At 47.2% G+C, this 18,485-nt stretch overlaps 1 protein-coding gene across 1 annotated transcript in view; it reads right to left on the reverse strand.

The window, feature by feature from the left end:
• P3H2 (prolyl 3-hydroxylase 2) overlaps positions 1 to 18,485 on the reverse strand; it is a 154,083-nt gene that overhangs the window by 15,939 nt on the left and 119,659 nt on the right. Inside the window, exons 3-10 of the mRNA XM_027848768.1 lie at positions 16,447 to 16,636; positions 14,066 to 14,197; positions 9,602 to 9,744; positions 8,653 to 8,742; positions 7,680 to 7,720; positions 6,844 to 6,938; positions 1,435 to 1,562; positions 568 to 663 (exon numbers count right to left, since the gene is read on the reverse strand). Of these exons, the coding sequence (XP_027704569.1) occupies positions 568 to 663; positions 1,435 to 1,562; positions 6,844 to 6,938; positions 7,680 to 7,720; positions 8,653 to 8,742; positions 9,602 to 9,744; positions 14,066 to 14,197; positions 16,447 to 16,636 (915 nt within the window). The remainder of the gene's footprint in view (positions 1 to 567; positions 664 to 1,434; positions 1,563 to 6,843; positions 6,939 to 7,679; positions 7,721 to 8,652; positions 8,743 to 9,601; positions 9,745 to 14,065; positions 14,198 to 16,446; positions 16,637 to 18,485) is intronic.

Here is an 18,485-nt window from a genome sequence, read left to right on the forward strand (position 1 = left end):
GTGGTGAAATCTTGAAGAGAAACTACTCTGGTGGCTGAAATCCCAGGCCTGGGACAAGAATGTTGTAGTGATGCTGATTGAGGGGAACCCTGGGTCCCCAGGAAGGTCCTGGACCCCAGAAGTTACTGAACACAGAACATCTACCATGCTGACGTGCCCTGGCCAGAGAGCCAGGCTATGGCTAGATGTGTGAACATTAGCAGAATATTATTATGAAAAATAACAGTAATTAATGTTTACAAAGCACGTTAAGGTTTGTAAAGCACTTTACATATATTGTCAGATCCTCATGGCAAGCTTATGAAGTAGAGACTATTATCCCCAATTTACAGATGAGGAAATTGAGGCCTGGGGAGGTGAAGCAGCTTGCTGAGAGCCTAAGTTGTGGTAAGTATGTGAGGCAGGATTTTAACTCAACTGGCCTAGCATTTGGTCAATGACACTAGCTAGATGTCTGCTTCCTGAAAAATGACCAGAGAATGTTGGCTTCATTAGGGCCATGTTTTTCAGATCTCCCATCCACTGGATGGTTCCTTAGGAATCTCATCTGAGAAGTGAATTCTTTACCTTGAGGGCTCTTAGGATGGTGGCACCTTCAAATTTTTCATTGGGAGTGAGGGGTGAAACTTCCCCTTGGTACCCACTACCAGCAAGCATTATTCTCTGAAAGCAAAACACAGAAACAGGACCACGTTAGGGCGAGTGATGATGCTACCTCATGTGTGCATGGCTTTCTCCCTCTGAGATACCATCCCTTTAAATCTTCACTGAGCCCCCAGAAATGTAGGTGAGTGGGACTGGGGCTCCTTCACCAGAAGTCATAGCCTCATCTCCCCACTTAAAGATCACCCAGCCCCGAAGATTCTAAGACAATCACAGAATGTCATCATTGGAAGGCATCTCCATGGACACCCAACCTCAATCATATCAGACAAGGGGTCCCCTCTACCAAATACTACGTTCTGCCTGTGCTTGAAGACCACCAGTAAGGGAGGGTCCATTCTACATTGGGACAGCACTTATAGTCAAGGATTTTCCTTGTGTGAAGGTTCAATCCACTCTTGTGAAATTTTCACCCACTATACCTAACCCTCCCCTCTAAGGCCAAGTGGAATCCTTCTGCCTTTCAAGTCACCAAAGATGGCTGTCACCCTTCTGCTGTCTAGCCTCTGCCCCTTCTTCAGCCTTCAAGGGTCCTCGCATGACAAAACCCTTCACCATCCTGGTCACTGGCCGCCTCCCGGCTTATGATGGGCCTCTGGAACTGAACACAAAACACTTCCCTGACCTTTCATCCCAAAGTGGTCCCAGCTAACCTGCCCTGGCCCTGAAGGAGCCAAAAGCTGAGGGAGGGAAGTGAGCAAAGAGCCGGGAAGCTCCCTCCCCTCGGCCCAGACACCACGCAGACCCCCTGCTGCCCTCCTCGGCGCTTACGCTGGTCATGCTTCGGAGCTCTCTGCACTCCTCTTCCGACAAGACATCATCCAGCAGCATCCGCTGGGTTCCGTTCAGCTGTTTCGAGTTGTAGACAAACTTTACGTGGCTGTAGAGCAGTGGCCCCCCTGCAGGGACAGACAGTTGTTGAGCAAGCCCAGAGCAGAGGGCCAGGGCCCTGGAAGCACAGTCAGAGTCAGTGTGGGGCTGGCGGGCATGGGAAATGAAGCGGGGAGGGGATCAGCTTCTCCTCCTTCCAAATCAGAGAAGGGCCAGATGAATAACTGTGGAATTGGAAGGGGCCTCAGAGCGCATCTGTTCAACCTCAGAACTTAGTATGAATCTGGACTATAATCCCTCTAGACCAGGAGTTTTTAACCCTTCTGGTGTCATGGGCTTCTCTGGCAGTCTGGGGAAGCCTGCAGACCCACTCTGAATACTGGGCTTACGCATGTCAAATAAAATACAAAGATGGCAGAGAAGACCAATCATTCTGGAATAGTTATCAGAATACTGAAAAACAAACAAAAAAACCCAACAACAAGCAAAGTCATGGACTCCCAGGTCAAGAATCTGCATGGTGTAGAGGACAGAATCCTGGCCTTGGAATCAGGAAGACCTGAGTTAGACTCTCCCCTTAGACTGTTACGAGCCGTGATATCCTGGCCACATGACTTCACCTCTCTGCCTCAGTTTCTTCATCTGTAAAATGGGGACAATGATAGCACCTACCTCACAGCAGGGTTGTGAGGATCAAATGAAAATAACATATAGACGGTGCTTTGTAAACATTAAAGTGCCACAGAAATGCTAACTATTATTTTGGTTGTTCCTATGGGAGGGCGCTCACTATTGGAAGCAAATTCCATTCTTGTATAATCTACCTAGTGGGAAGTTTTCTCTTAAACTGGAACGAAACGTGTTTGTTTTTCCGCTTCCATCCGTCCATCGCACAAACATTTGTTCATCACGTATTTCATCCAAGGCACAGAGGACAGAAAGGCAAAAACAAAACATTTTTGTCCTCAGTGACCTTAGCTTCTCCCCATGGCTTCTTGTCTCGATTTCTAGGGCCCCACCTCATAAGGCTCGGATTGAACTTGGCCAGATGCTGACCACCTGCTCCCCGCTCACAAAACCATTAGGAAGAAACAAGCCTCGTTAGCTCGCTAGCTCGCTAGCTCGCTTTCTGTTTCCCGATCAAGGATGCGTTGGCTCATCTCGGTGCTTGGCCTCTGCCCCCATCCCCGCCTCAGGATGCCTGGTCTTGTCTCGACTTCCCACTAACAGCTGGTTTCATGCTTGGTGATTCTTTCTGGGTCTTACAGTTTTCCCGGTTCAAACCCTTGGCTCCCTGTGTGATGACGGTTTCCTTTAAGCTGATCTAACTTTGGTCTCCAGCTTTTCTCCCTTTTGGGGGCCACATATGACCCCATCTTCCAGACCTTCCACTTTTAACATTAGCAGCCCTGCCCTTTCCTCCAATCTAAGGATCTGGCTCGGCCCATCTGCTGTCTCTACCTCATGCCAGCCCTTCGAGAGACTAAAGGTATCTGTGGTTGTCTCCATGACCATCTCTATGGAGACAAGCCTCTCTCAAAGGCTCTACCCATTTGTTAGTATGAAGAACGGGGGATGTCCTTGAATTTCTGCCCTGGCATTGCCCAACCTGCCTTCCCAGAGTCATTGGCTAGCGCTCTTTCTCCTGTACACTGTGATCCTGCTAGCCTGGCTCCCCTCTGCCCCTCACACATGACGCTGCCTTGCCTTTAATTAACTCCCCATTCATCTCATCTCAGAGCCCTTCTCTTCCGTCAAGACTCGGCTTAGAAGCCTTCTTCTCTACAAAGCCTTGATGAGCTCCCACCTGCCAGTGGCCCCCCAACCTGTACCAAGCTACTTTATTTATGTTTATTCTGCATATATGTATACATATGTGCACACATACATATAGCCCTGTTGCCCGTGGCCCCCTCAATACAAAAACCTGTCTTTGTTGACTGTCCCCAGAGGCAAGGATGATACCCTGAAAAACAGTGATGACCCCTCAACCCCATTCAATACTTGGGATATGTGAAGGCACGCACGCACGCTCCCACACGTGCACCTAGGCACACGCCTCCCACATTCTGAGCGCTGCTCTGGAAGGAGGGCCATAGTAAGCAGACAGAGGCGAACGGAGGAATGAAAACAAGGAGTCTGTCCAATGAGCTGTGGTTGGTGGGGATGGTTTGGTCATGGAGCTGCCGCCGTCCGGCTCAGGCAGAGCAGCCTTGTGTCATGCTCAAGGTATGCGCCTGGCCCTGCTTCTGCTGAGCTGCTGGTCTCAGGATCAGGAAAGGGGGGAGAGGAGGGAAGCCGTTGCCTGTAACGAGGCTTGGCCAGGCCCACGGCTGCCGTGCCAAGTTGGGCTATCGAAAGGCCGAGCAAACACTGCTTCCAGTGAAAGCAAAGGATGGAAAGCTGAGGGAGAGGGTGGGTTTCCAGAAAGGAGGCAGCTGAGTGTCTGGCTACAATGCCTCCCATCTGGAGATGAGAGAGACTGACAGCTGAGAGCCACGATGAGAAAGACCGACATTCTCTGCAAGAGACAGTGGGACAGAGGGCTCCGGACCGGTAGAGTCACCAGTCACAGAAAGCTGGAGGATGGTCACCTGGTCTGAGCCCTTGACCATCCTGTCCTCAGCATCAAGCCAGCAGCAGGTGTGACAAAGCAGCATTCCCAGGCTCCCCACTAGGGAAGGCTTGATGAAGCCAGATGCAGGAGTAGCCCCAGGTCTGAGGAGTGGAAAGGTGGGCCTTGCCTGAGCATGAAGGCTTTCCCTCCTTCCCACCAATTCTGGCCCTCCTGTTCCTGTACTCTGCCACAATGGCGCCAGAGACTCTGCTAGCTAATGCTGGGCTTTGGAGTCTGGCAGCTTCTCTGGGGCTCCCCAGACCTTTACAGGAAAGTGGTGAATTGGCCGCTACTTCCTGGGTGGTTTTTTTTCCCCAGTTGGACAAAGTCACTGACCTCTGGATGACCACAACTTCAGGGAGAGAGTAGAGGCCCAGCTGGCTTGTGGCTGAGAAGGAGCATAGCCAGAGGCTCAACGGATGGGGGATATCATCCAGGCTGATGCCTCTACCTCCCTCAGAGGAAAGGAAGAGCCAGGAAATCAGGGGAGCAGCAAGCCTTCCATTTGCATAGGTCCCAGGACAAGGTCCTACCCTAAACTTGCTGGCTAAAGGCCAAGGCAGGGGCTGAAACTCCCGTCTTATCTAAGGGCCACAAAAACAGGCAAGGAAGCAAGCTTTGCATCATGGACGTTATTTTTTATTCTTCCAGGATAGAAATATCTGCCCGTTCTTCTAAGACAAGAATAGCTTGTAGCTCCACCGGCCCAATGAAACCCACTTCCTACGGCAATTAATCCCAGCATTTTAGTCCACTACCTAGCATACAGTTGGTGCTTAATAAAACCTTGTTGACTCGACCGGGCTTTAGCCTGTCAATCAAAGTCCTTCATCATCTCCAGGATCCTTTGCTACAATCGTAGCTCACATTGCAACAGTACTTTAAGGGTTTACGAAGCCTTTTGTCCCGACATCTTGATGAACTAGGTGGGGCAATTATTATTCTCATTTTAAGATGGTAAACTGAGGCTTAGAGACTTGCAATGCTTGCTCATGGTCACATGACCAGTGAGTCTCAGAGTTGGGATGTGACTCCATGTCTTCTGATGCAGAGGACCTGGGTTCAAGTCCTGTTCCTGAGGCTGGCCAGCTATGTAATCTTGGGCAAGTCACATCACCCTCTTGGGCCTCAGTTTCCACATCTTTAAAATTAGTGGCCTCAGAAGTCCCTTGAGTGCCCAGTGACATCATGACTATCCCATGCGTCTCCCAAGATCCCTCAGCATGGAATGCCTCGTTGACACCTGTCGTACCTGTACACCTTGGATCATTTGGAATGCGCTCCTCCCTCCCCTCTGACAATCCCACCTACTCCGAGCTCCAGCTCCAATCCCACCTCCATCACCAAGCTTTCCTCGACTAGTCTCTATGCACAGGCCAACCATGGACAAGGTGGGCCTGGGTCCAAGGGCACAGAGTCTGACCTTGGATTCTCTATCTTAGGGGATTTGATTTCTGAGACACAGAACACGGGCCTGGGTCCTAGCCTGAGCACTGGCTGCGTAACTCTGGGAAAGTCCCTGAACCTTGATAAACCTCAGTTTCCTCATCTGTATATTGGGGATATCAATGCCTGTTCTGCCTGGCCTACAGGGCTACTGTCACAAAAGTGCTTTGTAAGACTTCATGAAAAGGGCCTGCTCTCCGCGTGACCCCAAAGAGCATGCTGGAATGCACCAGGCCCTGGTGGGACCTCTGAGTCAGCAGCCGTCTGGCTGGTCCAAACATCTAGCATTTTTTCTCCTCCTCCCAATTCTGTAACTCTTTCTCCATCTGTAGCATGCCACCCATGTCGCCTAGCCGGTCTGTGGCTGTCAAAGTTGAGGGACCCTGAGGCAGAAAACATAAACAGGTTTCAGAGAAGCTGGGCCAGCACATTCCCAGAAGGAAACGGGGGCGGACAGAGCACTGAGCCTCCTAGCCTGACCAGCCTTGGGGAGGGGGACGCGCCACTGAGGGACATCAGCTGGCTCAGCTCAGCTCAGCGAGGGTCTGTTGTCTGTGGGACCCTTGGACCCCAAGGGAGGGAGCTTCGGAGAAGATCATACCTCAACCTGACGAGCCCATCCCTCTTATGTCACAGATGAGGAAACAGAGTCTGAGAAGACAAATTAAAGACCTGCCCAGGGTCACAACCAGAGCGTTTGAGGCCGGCTTTGGACTCAAGCCTTCCTGACTCCAAGCCTGGCGCCATCAGAGCAAGAGTCTAAGAGGGAATGGGGCTCAGTGAGGCTTCCCAGAAATTCAGAGGTTCAGAATATGGCCTTGGGGAGACCAGGAAGCCTGCCTCGGACATACCTGTCGGCCTCATGGTGTGGTTTCCCTTCTTTCTCTATATTCCAACCAGCCCTTATGAGATAGTCTGCAATCCTGCCCTGAAGGCTCTTGCCTCCCTGCATTTACCTGAGACATGTACCCTCCTCCTCTTCTCTGCCTGTTGAAATTCTTCCCTTCGAGGCTCAGTTCAGGTGCCGCCTCTTCCATGAAGCCTTCCCTGATTCCCTCAGCTGAAAGTATCTTCTCCCTCCTCAGGTCTCTCTACAGAACTTTGCCTCCTATCTCTCTCTCTCTTTCCCCCATCAGAGCTTCTTTGCATTCATCTTGTCTCTGGGCAGGCTTCATCTCTCCTGGCTGCCGGGAGCCCCTTGGGGGCAGGTGTTTCGTTCTGTGCATCTCCAGGGCCCCAGCACTGAGGGCCCTTCTGGCGAATAACAGCTGGTGCCCTTCACTTACCCTCTCGAATGTCCCGCTCCAGCCTGGGCACAGGCTGCTTCCCCACAGACTGCTCGGGAGCCGCGGCCATACTGTTGTCGGTCTCTGAAAGGAGCCTGTGCCCAAAGGGAGAGGAAGCAGGCATCTCATTGAATGGGGTGGGGGAGGAGGAAGGGGTAGATACACATAGGAGGTGGATTCTCCTTATGAGGAAGCTACGTATGGGTTTGGGATCTGGGCACAGGGTAGAGGCATGAGCAGCAACATCAGCCCTCCAGGATTCCAAGATGGCAGCCCTTCATTGCTGCTGGTGGATGGCCGAATCCTCGCAGCCAGCCCCCAGAACCAGCCCCTTTGAACTGCTTTGGGCAGGTCCTGACTAAAGCCTCTCCACTTTGGGGGACAGGTCAAAGCGGCCACTCCACTGGCAGGGCCAGCATCACCTGCGTGTCATGATCGGGCTAACGCTGTTATTGTTTCCAAAAATACATAAATGAAACTCGATTCTCCCACTAACACAAAACCCCATTTTAGAGCTGTTCTCTCATTTCCAACAATCTCCAACAGTTGGAGCTTTAGGCCTCTCTGCTCCTGAGAACACTCCCCCACCCACCTCCTTTTTGAAGGGATTCATGAAACTAAATCCTCAAAGGTATTACGGGGAATTATCATTTAAAAATGTAGAGAGGTCTAGGGGAATAAATTTATTTATAACTTCCTAAGTGGTTTAATTTGTGGATTCTGATTTCAGGAACCTCATTTTTCTTAAGATGGGGGCATGCCTGCAAACTCTTTCCACTCCCTGCCACTCTCCAGCCCCACCAAGATGCAGTTCATACACCAAGTAAACAACTCACTGAGAATCTTCCTGTCGTCCTCCATCGTGGATCCAGTAATTCTGGAGTAAAGGGAAAATAAGGAAAACAAATCACTTCGTAACTTTATCTCTGACACCTGTTCTTTAAAAAAATGAGGGCACACCTGGGCACACCTGTGATCACATTGGTATAGGGAATTCCCAGTGAGCAAATTCCCTCTATCCATGCCTATTGGTAAATGTCCAGCACTTACAGTCTTACAGAGTTGCTAGGGCACTGAAGGATTATATCTCTTTATTTGGGTTACATTGTGTGTGTCAGAGGTGAGACTTGAACTCAGGCCTTCAAGACAATAAGGCCAGCCCTGTATTCTCAACCACATGCCGTCTGTCTTTTGCAAAGATCAGAAACTAAGAAACTGAATTCTGAATGCCTCATGAAGCCAGCTGTTAAAATGGGCCCAGAGACTGGAAGTTGTTTTTACCATGAAGGCTGTGACCAGGAACAAAGATGGTCAGGACCTGTGCCCAGTGAAGCACCAGGGCACTTGGTGCCATTTCAATGGTGGCACCTGTGGGGGGACAAAATGGAAGCCACAAAGAGAAGCAAGCTGGCTTTGTCACCACCCGGGGTTTCATGAACTGAACATCTCTTCTGTAACAACCTTCAGGACCAGGTGCCTAGGGAGGCTTCAAGGACCAAGGCTCAGACTAGAGGACCTCAGAGATAACTTCCACCCTATGGAGCTCTGGCACCAGAAGATGGCACCATGGGAACACCAGTGGCCTGGGAACCTGGAGATCCAGAGTAGTCTTGGATCTGAAACTGGATGTGACCTAGGACAAGTCACTCACCTCTATGAAAGCAATTGGATAATCATAAACTTCCCTTTAAACTCCAAAGCCCAGGAATGCTCCCATTTTGTTTACGTAAAGAAACAATGGCAAAACAAAGAGAAACTAATTGTCTCTTCCCATAAACAGTGAGGCAGACAAAAGACTTTTTTTTTTACCTGTTCAGTGTAGGGAATGCCTAGGTTGACCACAGCTGACATGATAAGCTCAGATTCGAGTTTATGCCGTTTCATAAATATTGTTGCATCCTGAAAATCAAAACAAAACAAACAAAAAAATAAAAAGACAGGGCATGTAAATATTTGGTGAGTTGTAAGGTGAATGATCCAATGACCAGTGGACAAACAGAATTTATTCAAATAAAGAACAGTGTGTGTGTGTGTGTGTGTGTGTGTGTGTGTGTGTGTGTTTTAAGCCATCAGTCCTAAAAAATGCACCTCTTCCTAGCCTGGTTTTCACAAAGTAGGACTTAGAAGAGATGATATAGCTAATACATGGTAGAAGGGGGTCAGCCTGACCTTGATATCGTCCAAGACCTGTGATGTCACTGCTCTGCCCACCCCCCAGGCCAATTGCACCCCTGTAGACCTGAGGACTTTCTGAGACCAAAAAACTTCCTCCCAATGGGGAGGAAGGAGCCTCTCCAAACGTGACTAAGCATGGCTTGGGAAGTTGGAATGTCTAGGCATTAAAATGATGTGCATTTACGAAAAATAAAACCATAAAGTGACATTTTCTGGACCTGCCTTGTGTGTCAGGTGATAGCATCATTTAGAACTGGGCAGGACCTCAGAGTCCAATTCCCCACTTTATAGATGAAGAAACTGAGGCCAACAGAGGTTAAATGATTTACCAAGGATAACGGATCTAGGAAATTCCTGAGGCAGCATTTGAACTCGAGTCTTCTTGACTCCAAGCCCAGCACTCTATCCACTGGGCCACCTCGCTGCCTACTTATCTCCAGTCTGAGCTGGTTTTGATTTTCTAGGTTGACAGCGCAGATGGTCAAACTGTTGTTGACGTCGCAACACAGATCCAAACCACGACACATGGAATGATGTACCCAGTGGTCCTGACACCTATGGCCAATGGAAGCACTGAACTCACCTCCCTAGGTTTGATGGTTTGGGGGTCCACGCTTTCTTCTAACGCACTCTCATAGTACTTCACATTGTCCTGCACATCCTCGTCATCTGGGTGGAATAGAAGGTAGGCCCTGGCACACTCCAGGGCTTTCACATAGTTGCCAACTGCGGAAAAGCAGAGAGTTGTGGTATTAGAGCCAACTGGGACTGACCCAATGAATCTGTGAGAAACTTTGAAATAGGCAGGAAAGACAGAGAAACAATGACAATCATTGAGAAATGGGATGAAGGCAGAGGTCGAAAAATACCAGGCATAATGACAGTGCCCACTGACTTCCCAGGTGGGGTCTTTTCACCAGATCTCTCTCCCCTCACCCAGCTGTTGGTGCTTCTACCTTCGTGGAATTATACTGTATTTGGAGTTCCATGTGGACTGTTATTTGCATGTTATGTCCCCCATTAGGCTGGGAACTATTTGAGATCAAGGAACATGTTTTTGCCTTTCTTTGCATCCTAGCACTTTGCACAGTACCAGGCAAATTCAGTCAACAAGCATGTATTAAGCACTTGTTAGTGTCAGACACAGCGCTAAGGGCTGGACGTATATGGCATAAATGGAGGTAAGACACTGAGAGGCGGAAACCCAGAAAGGCTCCCTGAAGAGGATGAGATGTGACCTGAGTGTGGAACGAAGGTAAGGAAACAGAGGCAGAAGGGAGGGCAGAACATTGCAGGCCATGCAGATGCCAGAGGTGGGGGATACAGTGGTGATTTTGGGGAACCCCAAGTGCATCAGGGTGGCTGGATCATAGAGAGTGGGGAGGGAGCAGGAGCAGGATGACTGGCAAGGGGAGGAGGGGCCAGCTTATAAAAAGCTTTAAATACCAAACAAAGGACCTCACATTTGGTGTTACTGGGAAGGGCCGTGGGGGCTCTATGAGCTGGGGATGGCAAAGGGTAGGGTTAAGGGCCAAGATGAGCTCAGGCTCATGTGTTAGAAAAGTCACCCTTGGAACCAAATAAAGGATAGACTGCGGCGGGAAGGGACTTGAGGTGGGGGGACTAGACAGAACACTATTGTAGTACATTGGGAGAGAGTTCAGGAGGGTATGAAGGAGAGTGAGGCTGCCCAAGGTGAGAGGAGAGGAGATGTATATAAGAAATATTGTGGAGGAGGTGGGGCGTTGCAAGATCTGGCAATTGATTGGAGGTGTGGCGTGGGTGTCAGCGACTTCAAAGATGATAATGAGGTCATGAGTCTGGTGACCTGGAGGGTGGTGGCGCTCTCAACAATGACAGGAACATTCAGAAGAAAGGATGGTGTGAGGGAAAGAATGCCTCTTTTGGACATGAGTTTGTGAGACACCCATTCCAAAAAAGCAGTTGGTAACGCAGTACTCAAGAAAAGGAGAAGGGTTATGTATACAGATATGTAAATCATCAGCATAGGGATGCCAATTGAACTCATGAAAAATGATGAGACCAGCAAATAAAATACTATAGAGGGAGAAGAGAAGTCAGGACAAACCCCTGGGCTACACTCAAGGTTAGTGGGAGTGACCTGGTCAAAAAGCCAGCATAAGTGACTGAGAAGGAACAGTCAGAGATGAAGGAGAATGAGGAGAGAGCAATGTCATGAACACCTAGAGAGAAGAGAGAATCAGGGAGGAGACAGTGGTCCAGAGTGTCAAAGGCTGCAGAGGGGTCAAGAAGGGTGACCATTGAGAAAAGCCCATTAGATTCAGCCATTAAGAGGCCATTAGCAACTTTGGAGAGCACAGTTTTAGTAGAGTGATGCAGAAGTCTCAGGGGGTTTACAAAATGAGAGACGGTGAAGGGGAGTCGCCCAGTGTAGACAGCTTTTTCACAGAGTTTTGCCAAGAAAGGTAAAAGACATAAAAGACAATAGCTAGCAGGGATGTTCAGATCAAGTGATGGTTTTTTAAAGACAAGGAAATGCAGGCATATTTGAAGGCATCAGGAAAGGAGTCATTAGGAAGTGAAAGTGGGAAGATTAGAGGCAGAATGGGGCAATAGTGGCAGAAATCTGCTGGAGATGACAGGAGGGACTGTAGCAAAAGGGGATGGCAAGGGGTTTATGTTGGTGAGGAGAAGTGCCATGCCATCTCTTTACGCTATAGTGAGGGTCAAGTTGAGATTACTATATTAACTATTAGTAATCACTTAATAAATGCTTATTGACCCACTTCCAATGGAACAGAACCCTCCAAGCCAGTGTGTTCTCTTGTATGCCTTGGGAGGTCTTTTTATCTGGCCTGTGCTATATGGATGTTATAGACCATCTCGTGGTTTCAGAAGCTGCTCATGTATGAATTTGTACTTGTGCAAATGAGGCCAAATGATGTCCCAAGTCCCTGCACTTAATATTTAGTGCATAAGATGGTGTGACCTTCAATGGGGAAGACTCCTTCCCAAGCAGAAGAAATATCTACATTAAATATGTTTTACTTGAATCTTATTTGTGCACAAGTGGAGATACTGTGTTTCATTGAAGGATGGTTGGTTCTAACTTCATAGGGTGTGTGCTAACTTTCTATTTTTTCCTTTTTTTTTCCATTTTTTTGTAACTTATGCATGAAGCTAAATGAGCTCCCCTAAAATGCTCTAAAATGCCAGATTCTCCCAAGGTTGTTCATTCTCAGAATAATTATTGCTATGTTTACTGGGTAGGTCAGCTACCCTGAGACCACTATAGACTTTAAAGATCTCTGAATGTAATGTTAGTCATCCTTGGGTTAATTCTGAGAAATTAGTCATCATAGACTTCCCTTCAGATAACAGCCCCTCAATTCTGAGGCCACTAATGGTCTTCCAGGTGTACCAAGATCAAGCTGCCCCAAAAGACCAGTGTTTTGGAGCTCAGATGTTCACAGGCCCAAGCACTTTGCCTTGGCCAATTAGCACTCTTAAATTTTTAAGGCTCAAAAATGAGACTACTGCAAAGACATGACATCAGACATGGTGATTTTTCTCTATATAAGTGAAAGGAATCTGGCCTCAACCTGCATTTAGCATAATTACTGAAGAGTCATCCTGTGACCTTCTGGGTGGATGCTGGGGTTTGTTGTGGCATGTTTATGCCAGTGGACGGCAAGGAGCTCCCCAGGCCCAAGTGAGTGTGCCTTTTGCCCAGGAACACCAAGGAGGCTTGGCGGCTTCCCAGTCTCCATCTGAAATCTGGAAGGCTATAACACACCCTTCAACAAATCCCACAGTAATGTGTGGGCTCTGGGTTTCACATCCACCCTCTCTTGGCTCACAAGTAATGTGCGCCATACAAGTATTCCTTCGAGGTGATTTCTTGGTGAATATCAGGGATACTCATCACCTCTCCAGTACTTAAATCGGCCTCTGAATGTAAGATAACAGAGCATTCAGAGTACTCAGACAATGACCTTTTTCTTTTTCTTTCAGGTGTTTAAAAACATTTGAATTTCAGGACTCACTTAAAATCTTTCCATTTTTTGTCAAATAATGTCCAAAATAATGACTTGTGTAACAGGTCCCTGAAGAAGAGGCTGTGTTTTGCTTTTTTGGGTGGAAAAGGCTCATGAGAGTAGGCTAAAAATGTCAATTCATACTCTGCCTTGTTATTTTAAGAAGTATCTGTGCACCTCCAATGAATATGACCATAAAAGACACTGTTACAAGCTAATTTTCCTAATGTAGGCCGTGGCTGTAAAGCTGTCACTGTCCCCAGTGATCCCAGGAGGCAAGGAAACCTGCTGCCATGCTCACAGAGGCAAAGGCCTTAATGGGACGTGTACAGCTGCCAGGGAGGTGCCGCAGAGAAGATGCCCAGAAGACTTGGTTTAGACATGTTTGAAGGGACCACAGATGTCACTTAGTCTAACCCCTTCATTTTAACAAGTGAAAAAATAAGAATTTTGGACTCAGAAGGGATCTTGGTAGCCTGTTGTAAAGCCCAATGCCCTTTACAAGAACAAGCAGTCATCTAGCCGGGCTTGGAGACATCCAAGGAGAAGGTGACCTCCTCCACCAGGGTTGTTCATTCCATTCTCATTGTTAGGAAGATTTTCCTGGTGTTAACCTTAAATTGTCCCTTTTGCAACATTCTTCCATCACCCCTCATTCTGACCTCTTAGGCCAAGCAGAGCAAGTGTGCCAATCCTTGCAAATAGCTCTCCTATCTGTCACCCTCCAATGGCATGAAGTCAAGGCCCAGAAGGAGCCCGTCAGGCTCTCTCCTCTGGGGAGTTATCAATGTCAGTGCTATCTCCTGTCCCGAGGCACCCATAGCTCAATGCCTCCAGATGTGGTCTGACCAGGGCAGAGGCTAGAGACCATCACTTTCTTGGTTCTGAACTCTCTGCCTCTCTGAAGGCAGCTTGCAATCCCACCAGTTTACCCAGCTGTCACATCCCCTTCCCGACTCACTTCAAGCTTGCTTTCCCCTGAAAGCCCCACAGAGAAGAGCTGAGCACCATCTTTGTGCACCCCTTACCTTGATAATAGGAGAACTGTAGGTAGTCATAGTGAAGAGGTAGGAAGTTCTCAATGGGAGACAGCTGCCCGGGCCACGTGGCAAGCTCCCTCACACAGTCATGCTCACAGATCAGACGCTGGGAGTAGAGACCTGTGGAAGAGATGGAAGAGCCCAGTGAGCATAGAGCATCTGGCTGGATGGAATTTCAACACCGCCTTTTCATTTCATCTTATAATCTCTTTCTCTACCCCAGCTTTTCTAAAACTGCTCTTGAACTAAGTTAAACAAAATTAATTAAAAACTTAAAATAATGTCATTCTGAGGAGTTTGTTTCTTTCTGCTGTCTCTATTTTTTTTTCTGTTTTCTCATTTCCCTGGGAGGTGTGTGACCATGAGCAATGAGCTTCAGTTTTCATCTTTAAAATAGGAGCTAATAATGACTGCCAATCTTGGACAAGATACCCTAATAGGAAGACACAAATAAGCAGATATTTTCATCCAATCGTTCAAAGGATTGTCTTATTTTGATACATGTTTGCAAACCACATGGAAACGTCATATGGCTCCATCACTCAGCACCTCAAAATGGGGCATCTGTGTCATAGTGGAAAGGACACAGGATTACGGCCAGAGGACCTAGCACCAATCCTGGCTCTTCTCCTTACTGCCAAATCACAGGGGTTAGCTCTGGAACCTGAGAGGTAGACTCATCCAAGCCTTGGTCCTGAGAGAGGACAGCTTTGCCCAAGGAGGCACAGAGAGTAAGCAGCAGAACAGGTCACTTGACTGTCGGCCCAATACTCCTCTTACGCTACAACATTCCTTCCTCCCCTTTGCAGCTTCCATCTATCAAGTGAAGTTGTTGGCTGGATGAGGGTGAGGGGGACTTAGATCTAGTCCAAGGGATAACAGAGCTAAACCAGAGACTTCTATCTTCTTCAGCCTCTGTGCGCAGAAGTCCAGCTAGAGGCTAGAATGCTCTGGTTCTCCCTATCAGGGACTTGCCCCAGATAGCAAGGCAAAGCTGAGAGGACTCAACTGGCAAGAGTGGCAGTAAATAAATCCCTGGTTGTCCCCCCTTCCTCATCATTATTAAACAAGGAAGGTGGGTTATGTTATTGGCGAACATACCAAGTCAACAATTCTTCTGTCAAATGAATTTCCTTTAAGGGATGATAAAAGCACATGGCTCTCCAACAGGCTAATCTAATTGGAAGTGTGAGGTTTCTTCCAAAGTCATTTGTTGAACAAAGAGTACAGCAGGGAACTCATTAACCTTGCTTTGGGACTTTGGGACAAAGCAGAAGGAAAAAAAAAAGAAAACATGTGACAATGTTCCAGGTTTCCTGTAACCATAATTGGATTCCAAAGGGCTTACGGCAATCCAGTGGTCCCTACCATAAACAAAGGAGTCAGGCTGTCTTTCCAATTTATACCTCAGAAAACATCTATGAAAGTCCTTGGATGCCTCATTGTGGTAACTGGGTGACCCTGTATTGTTGTCAGCTCTGCCAGGGGAATGCAAGCCCTGGTAAATCTATCCCACCTGGAAGGGCTTCAAGTATGGGCCTGGGGATGGCCACTGTATCTGTCATTTGATGACAGAACACGTCACAGGTTCATCATCAGTTTGGTTGCATGGGGATGGGTTACAGCCACCACAGTATCAGTGGAAGGGGTGCAGGTACATACACTTCAACAAAGTTACAATGAAGTCCATGACATATTGGAGTATTCTAGAGATGCTTCCTCACTGTCCCTCTTTTCCTTCCGTTTCTGATCTGACTCCCAACCTAAAAGCAGTGGTGGGGGCAGTGGGGTGGCTGAGGGAACACAGGAGGGAGAAGATGGGACAGAGTTCTGGGTCTAAGTCTGACTTGTGTGTCCTTGGGCAAGTCACTGAGCTTCAATCTTAGAACCAAGGAGACTAGACTAGATAAGCTCCTAAACTTGTGCCGCTCTAAAATTCTGTGAATTTAAAAGCTTTCCTCAAATAGCACATCCTTGGCCCAGCAAATGGCACCTGTCAAAGTGAAGTTACCTAGAAAAGGAAGAAGTGTTGTTAAAAAAAAATCATATGGGGGCAGCTAGGTGGCACAGTGAATAGAGCACCAGCCCTGGATTCAAGAGGACCTGAGTTCAAATCTGGTCTCAGACACATAACACTTACTAGCTATGTGACCCTGGGCAAGATACTTAACCCCAATTGCCTCACAAAAAAAAATCGTATGGACATATATGAAATTTTCCATTAATTCTGTGACCTTGGGCACTTCAATCACTTAATCTCTCTAGACCTCATTTTTCTCATTTGTGAAATAGGGTTGTTGGACTAAGTTATTTCTAAGGTTTTTTTCCAGCTTCGATATTTCTCCTATGAATCAAATGAAAAGTCTCACCTGCAATGACTTCATAGAAGCCGTCAGTTTTCGCTAGCTTGTCATGGTCACCATAGCTCTGCGACCACTCACACAGAAGCCGGCATTCCCTATCAGCCACGAAATATTCCTTTAAAGCTTGTTCAAAGGACTCAATGGCCAATTGGAAGTCATCAGCTTCATAATGTTCTACAGCATCCCGGTAGTGTTCCTGCAAAGAAATGTGTGGTGGCACCATTAGCAAGAATGAAACAGGCAGGATGATGAGATATCAAAAGATTCGAGATCACAGTGGCTGATTCCCTGAGTCACACAAGGAAAACAGCACTGTGGGGTGGTTTGGTTTTCTTCAATATTATGGACAAGTTGCTGATTTCCCATCAATGGTCCTGAACTTAGAAGTAAGGACCTAATAACCAAACGGACAGCTAAGAGGGCCAATTAGCTACCACCAGGTATCCTCAGACACAATCTCATTGGGATTAAGAAGGGTTACTTATATTCATATTCAGTGAGGCGCCTCATTTATGTTATTTTCTTACGTATCTTATCATGAGAGGCAATAATGCACATTGGAGACAGAGCCAGCCTTGTAGTGAGGAAGACCCATGTGCATGTCCTACCTCTAATCTATGTTGGCTGAGTGCTCCTAGGCAACCCATCTAGCCTCTTGGGTTGCTACAAAATTCTCTAATACCATAAACTTCAGAGAAGGTGCCAACCTTCACCTTCCCTGTAAAAGGAGTCTCCTCGTCAGGAATTCCTATCCCAGGCACAGTCTCATCTCAACATCTCTGTTCCCAAAATGCATACTTCCTTGTGGTTCTAATATCTTGAATTCTCCTAAGTTTCACTCCAGTCTTAGAAATTCTCAGTCATTACAAGATATTTATGTGACCAGAAAGCAAGTGAACAGACCCCATCTCAAGAGCCAGACCAAGGTTTAAGCAATAGATAGCCCTAGTGCTCTCTTGGTAGCTATGAAATTTCAAGAGAGGTAGAAGATAACCCAAGCCTATTGGGGATGAGCACAGGATGATCCTATAGAAGATCTTTGGGAGGACATGGAAAAAAGGTCCAGGGATAAGACCATATGGATATTCTCCCATTGGCACTACTGGAGGGAGTCTACAGTCTTTGGGATTATGTACCTATGAAAATAAGAGAAGGTTTTGTAATGAGCTCCCTAAACCCTCTCATTGTTTGCTGTAAGTCTGGTCCGGAAGAATTAGTCAGAGATCACCATGATAGTTTCTGAGAGTTTAGAAATTCTGATAAATTGATCCTACAACAATCTCCCAGTCAGAGAACCCACACCATGATATTAGTGAATGCTAGGACCTTGACTTATCAGGTCTGGGCTGAGGACTAGAGAAACACAGAGAATGAAGTAAGTGGTCATCATTTGTCTCTCTAGAAGACTTCTTTGGTTGCCCAGGACTTGAAAAATCCTTTATTCAGTGCTTGTGGAAATTTTCAAAAATTATTATTGATATAGATTATTATTAATATTAATATTGTTATTATTAAAGGTTATTCACCTTTGTTGTGTCTTAGGATCCTTTGCCAGATTAGTGAAGACTACAGATCCCTTCTAAGAATCTTCTTTTCAAATGCATAAAAATATATAGGGTTACTAAGGAAACCAATTATATTAAAATTCAGTTATGGAAAATTTTTTTTTAATCCAAAAAGTTCATAAACCAAGAAAGTTCAAAAAAAAACCTGCTATAGTAAACAGTGCACATTTTTTGTAAATTTACTAATTTTGGTTAATTTATTTTCTCTTATTTTCAAGTCTACTCTCTCTCTCCCTACCCAATCACCATGATCGAAGACTCAGAAAAACTTCCCTCTTAAGATAGAGGAAAGATGCCAAGCTCTCTCTCTGTCTCTGTCCCTTTCTGTCTGTCTCTCTATGTCTCTCTCTCCCCTCACCCCTCTCCCCTCTCCCCCTCCCCTCTCCCTTCTCTCCTCTCCTCTCCTCTCCTCTCCTCTCCTCTCCCTCTCCCTCTCCCTCTCCCTCTCCCTCTCCCTCTCCCTCTCCCTCTCCCTCTCCC

Source organism: Vombatus ursinus, unplaced genomic scaffold (assembly GCF_900497805.2).
Source record: "Vombatus ursinus unplaced genomic scaffold, bare-nosed wombat genome assembly UNPS02006874.1, whole genome shotgun sequence".
NCBI classification, from domain to species: domain Eukaryota; kingdom Metazoa; phylum Chordata; class Mammalia; order Diprotodontia; family Vombatidae; genus Vombatus; species Vombatus ursinus.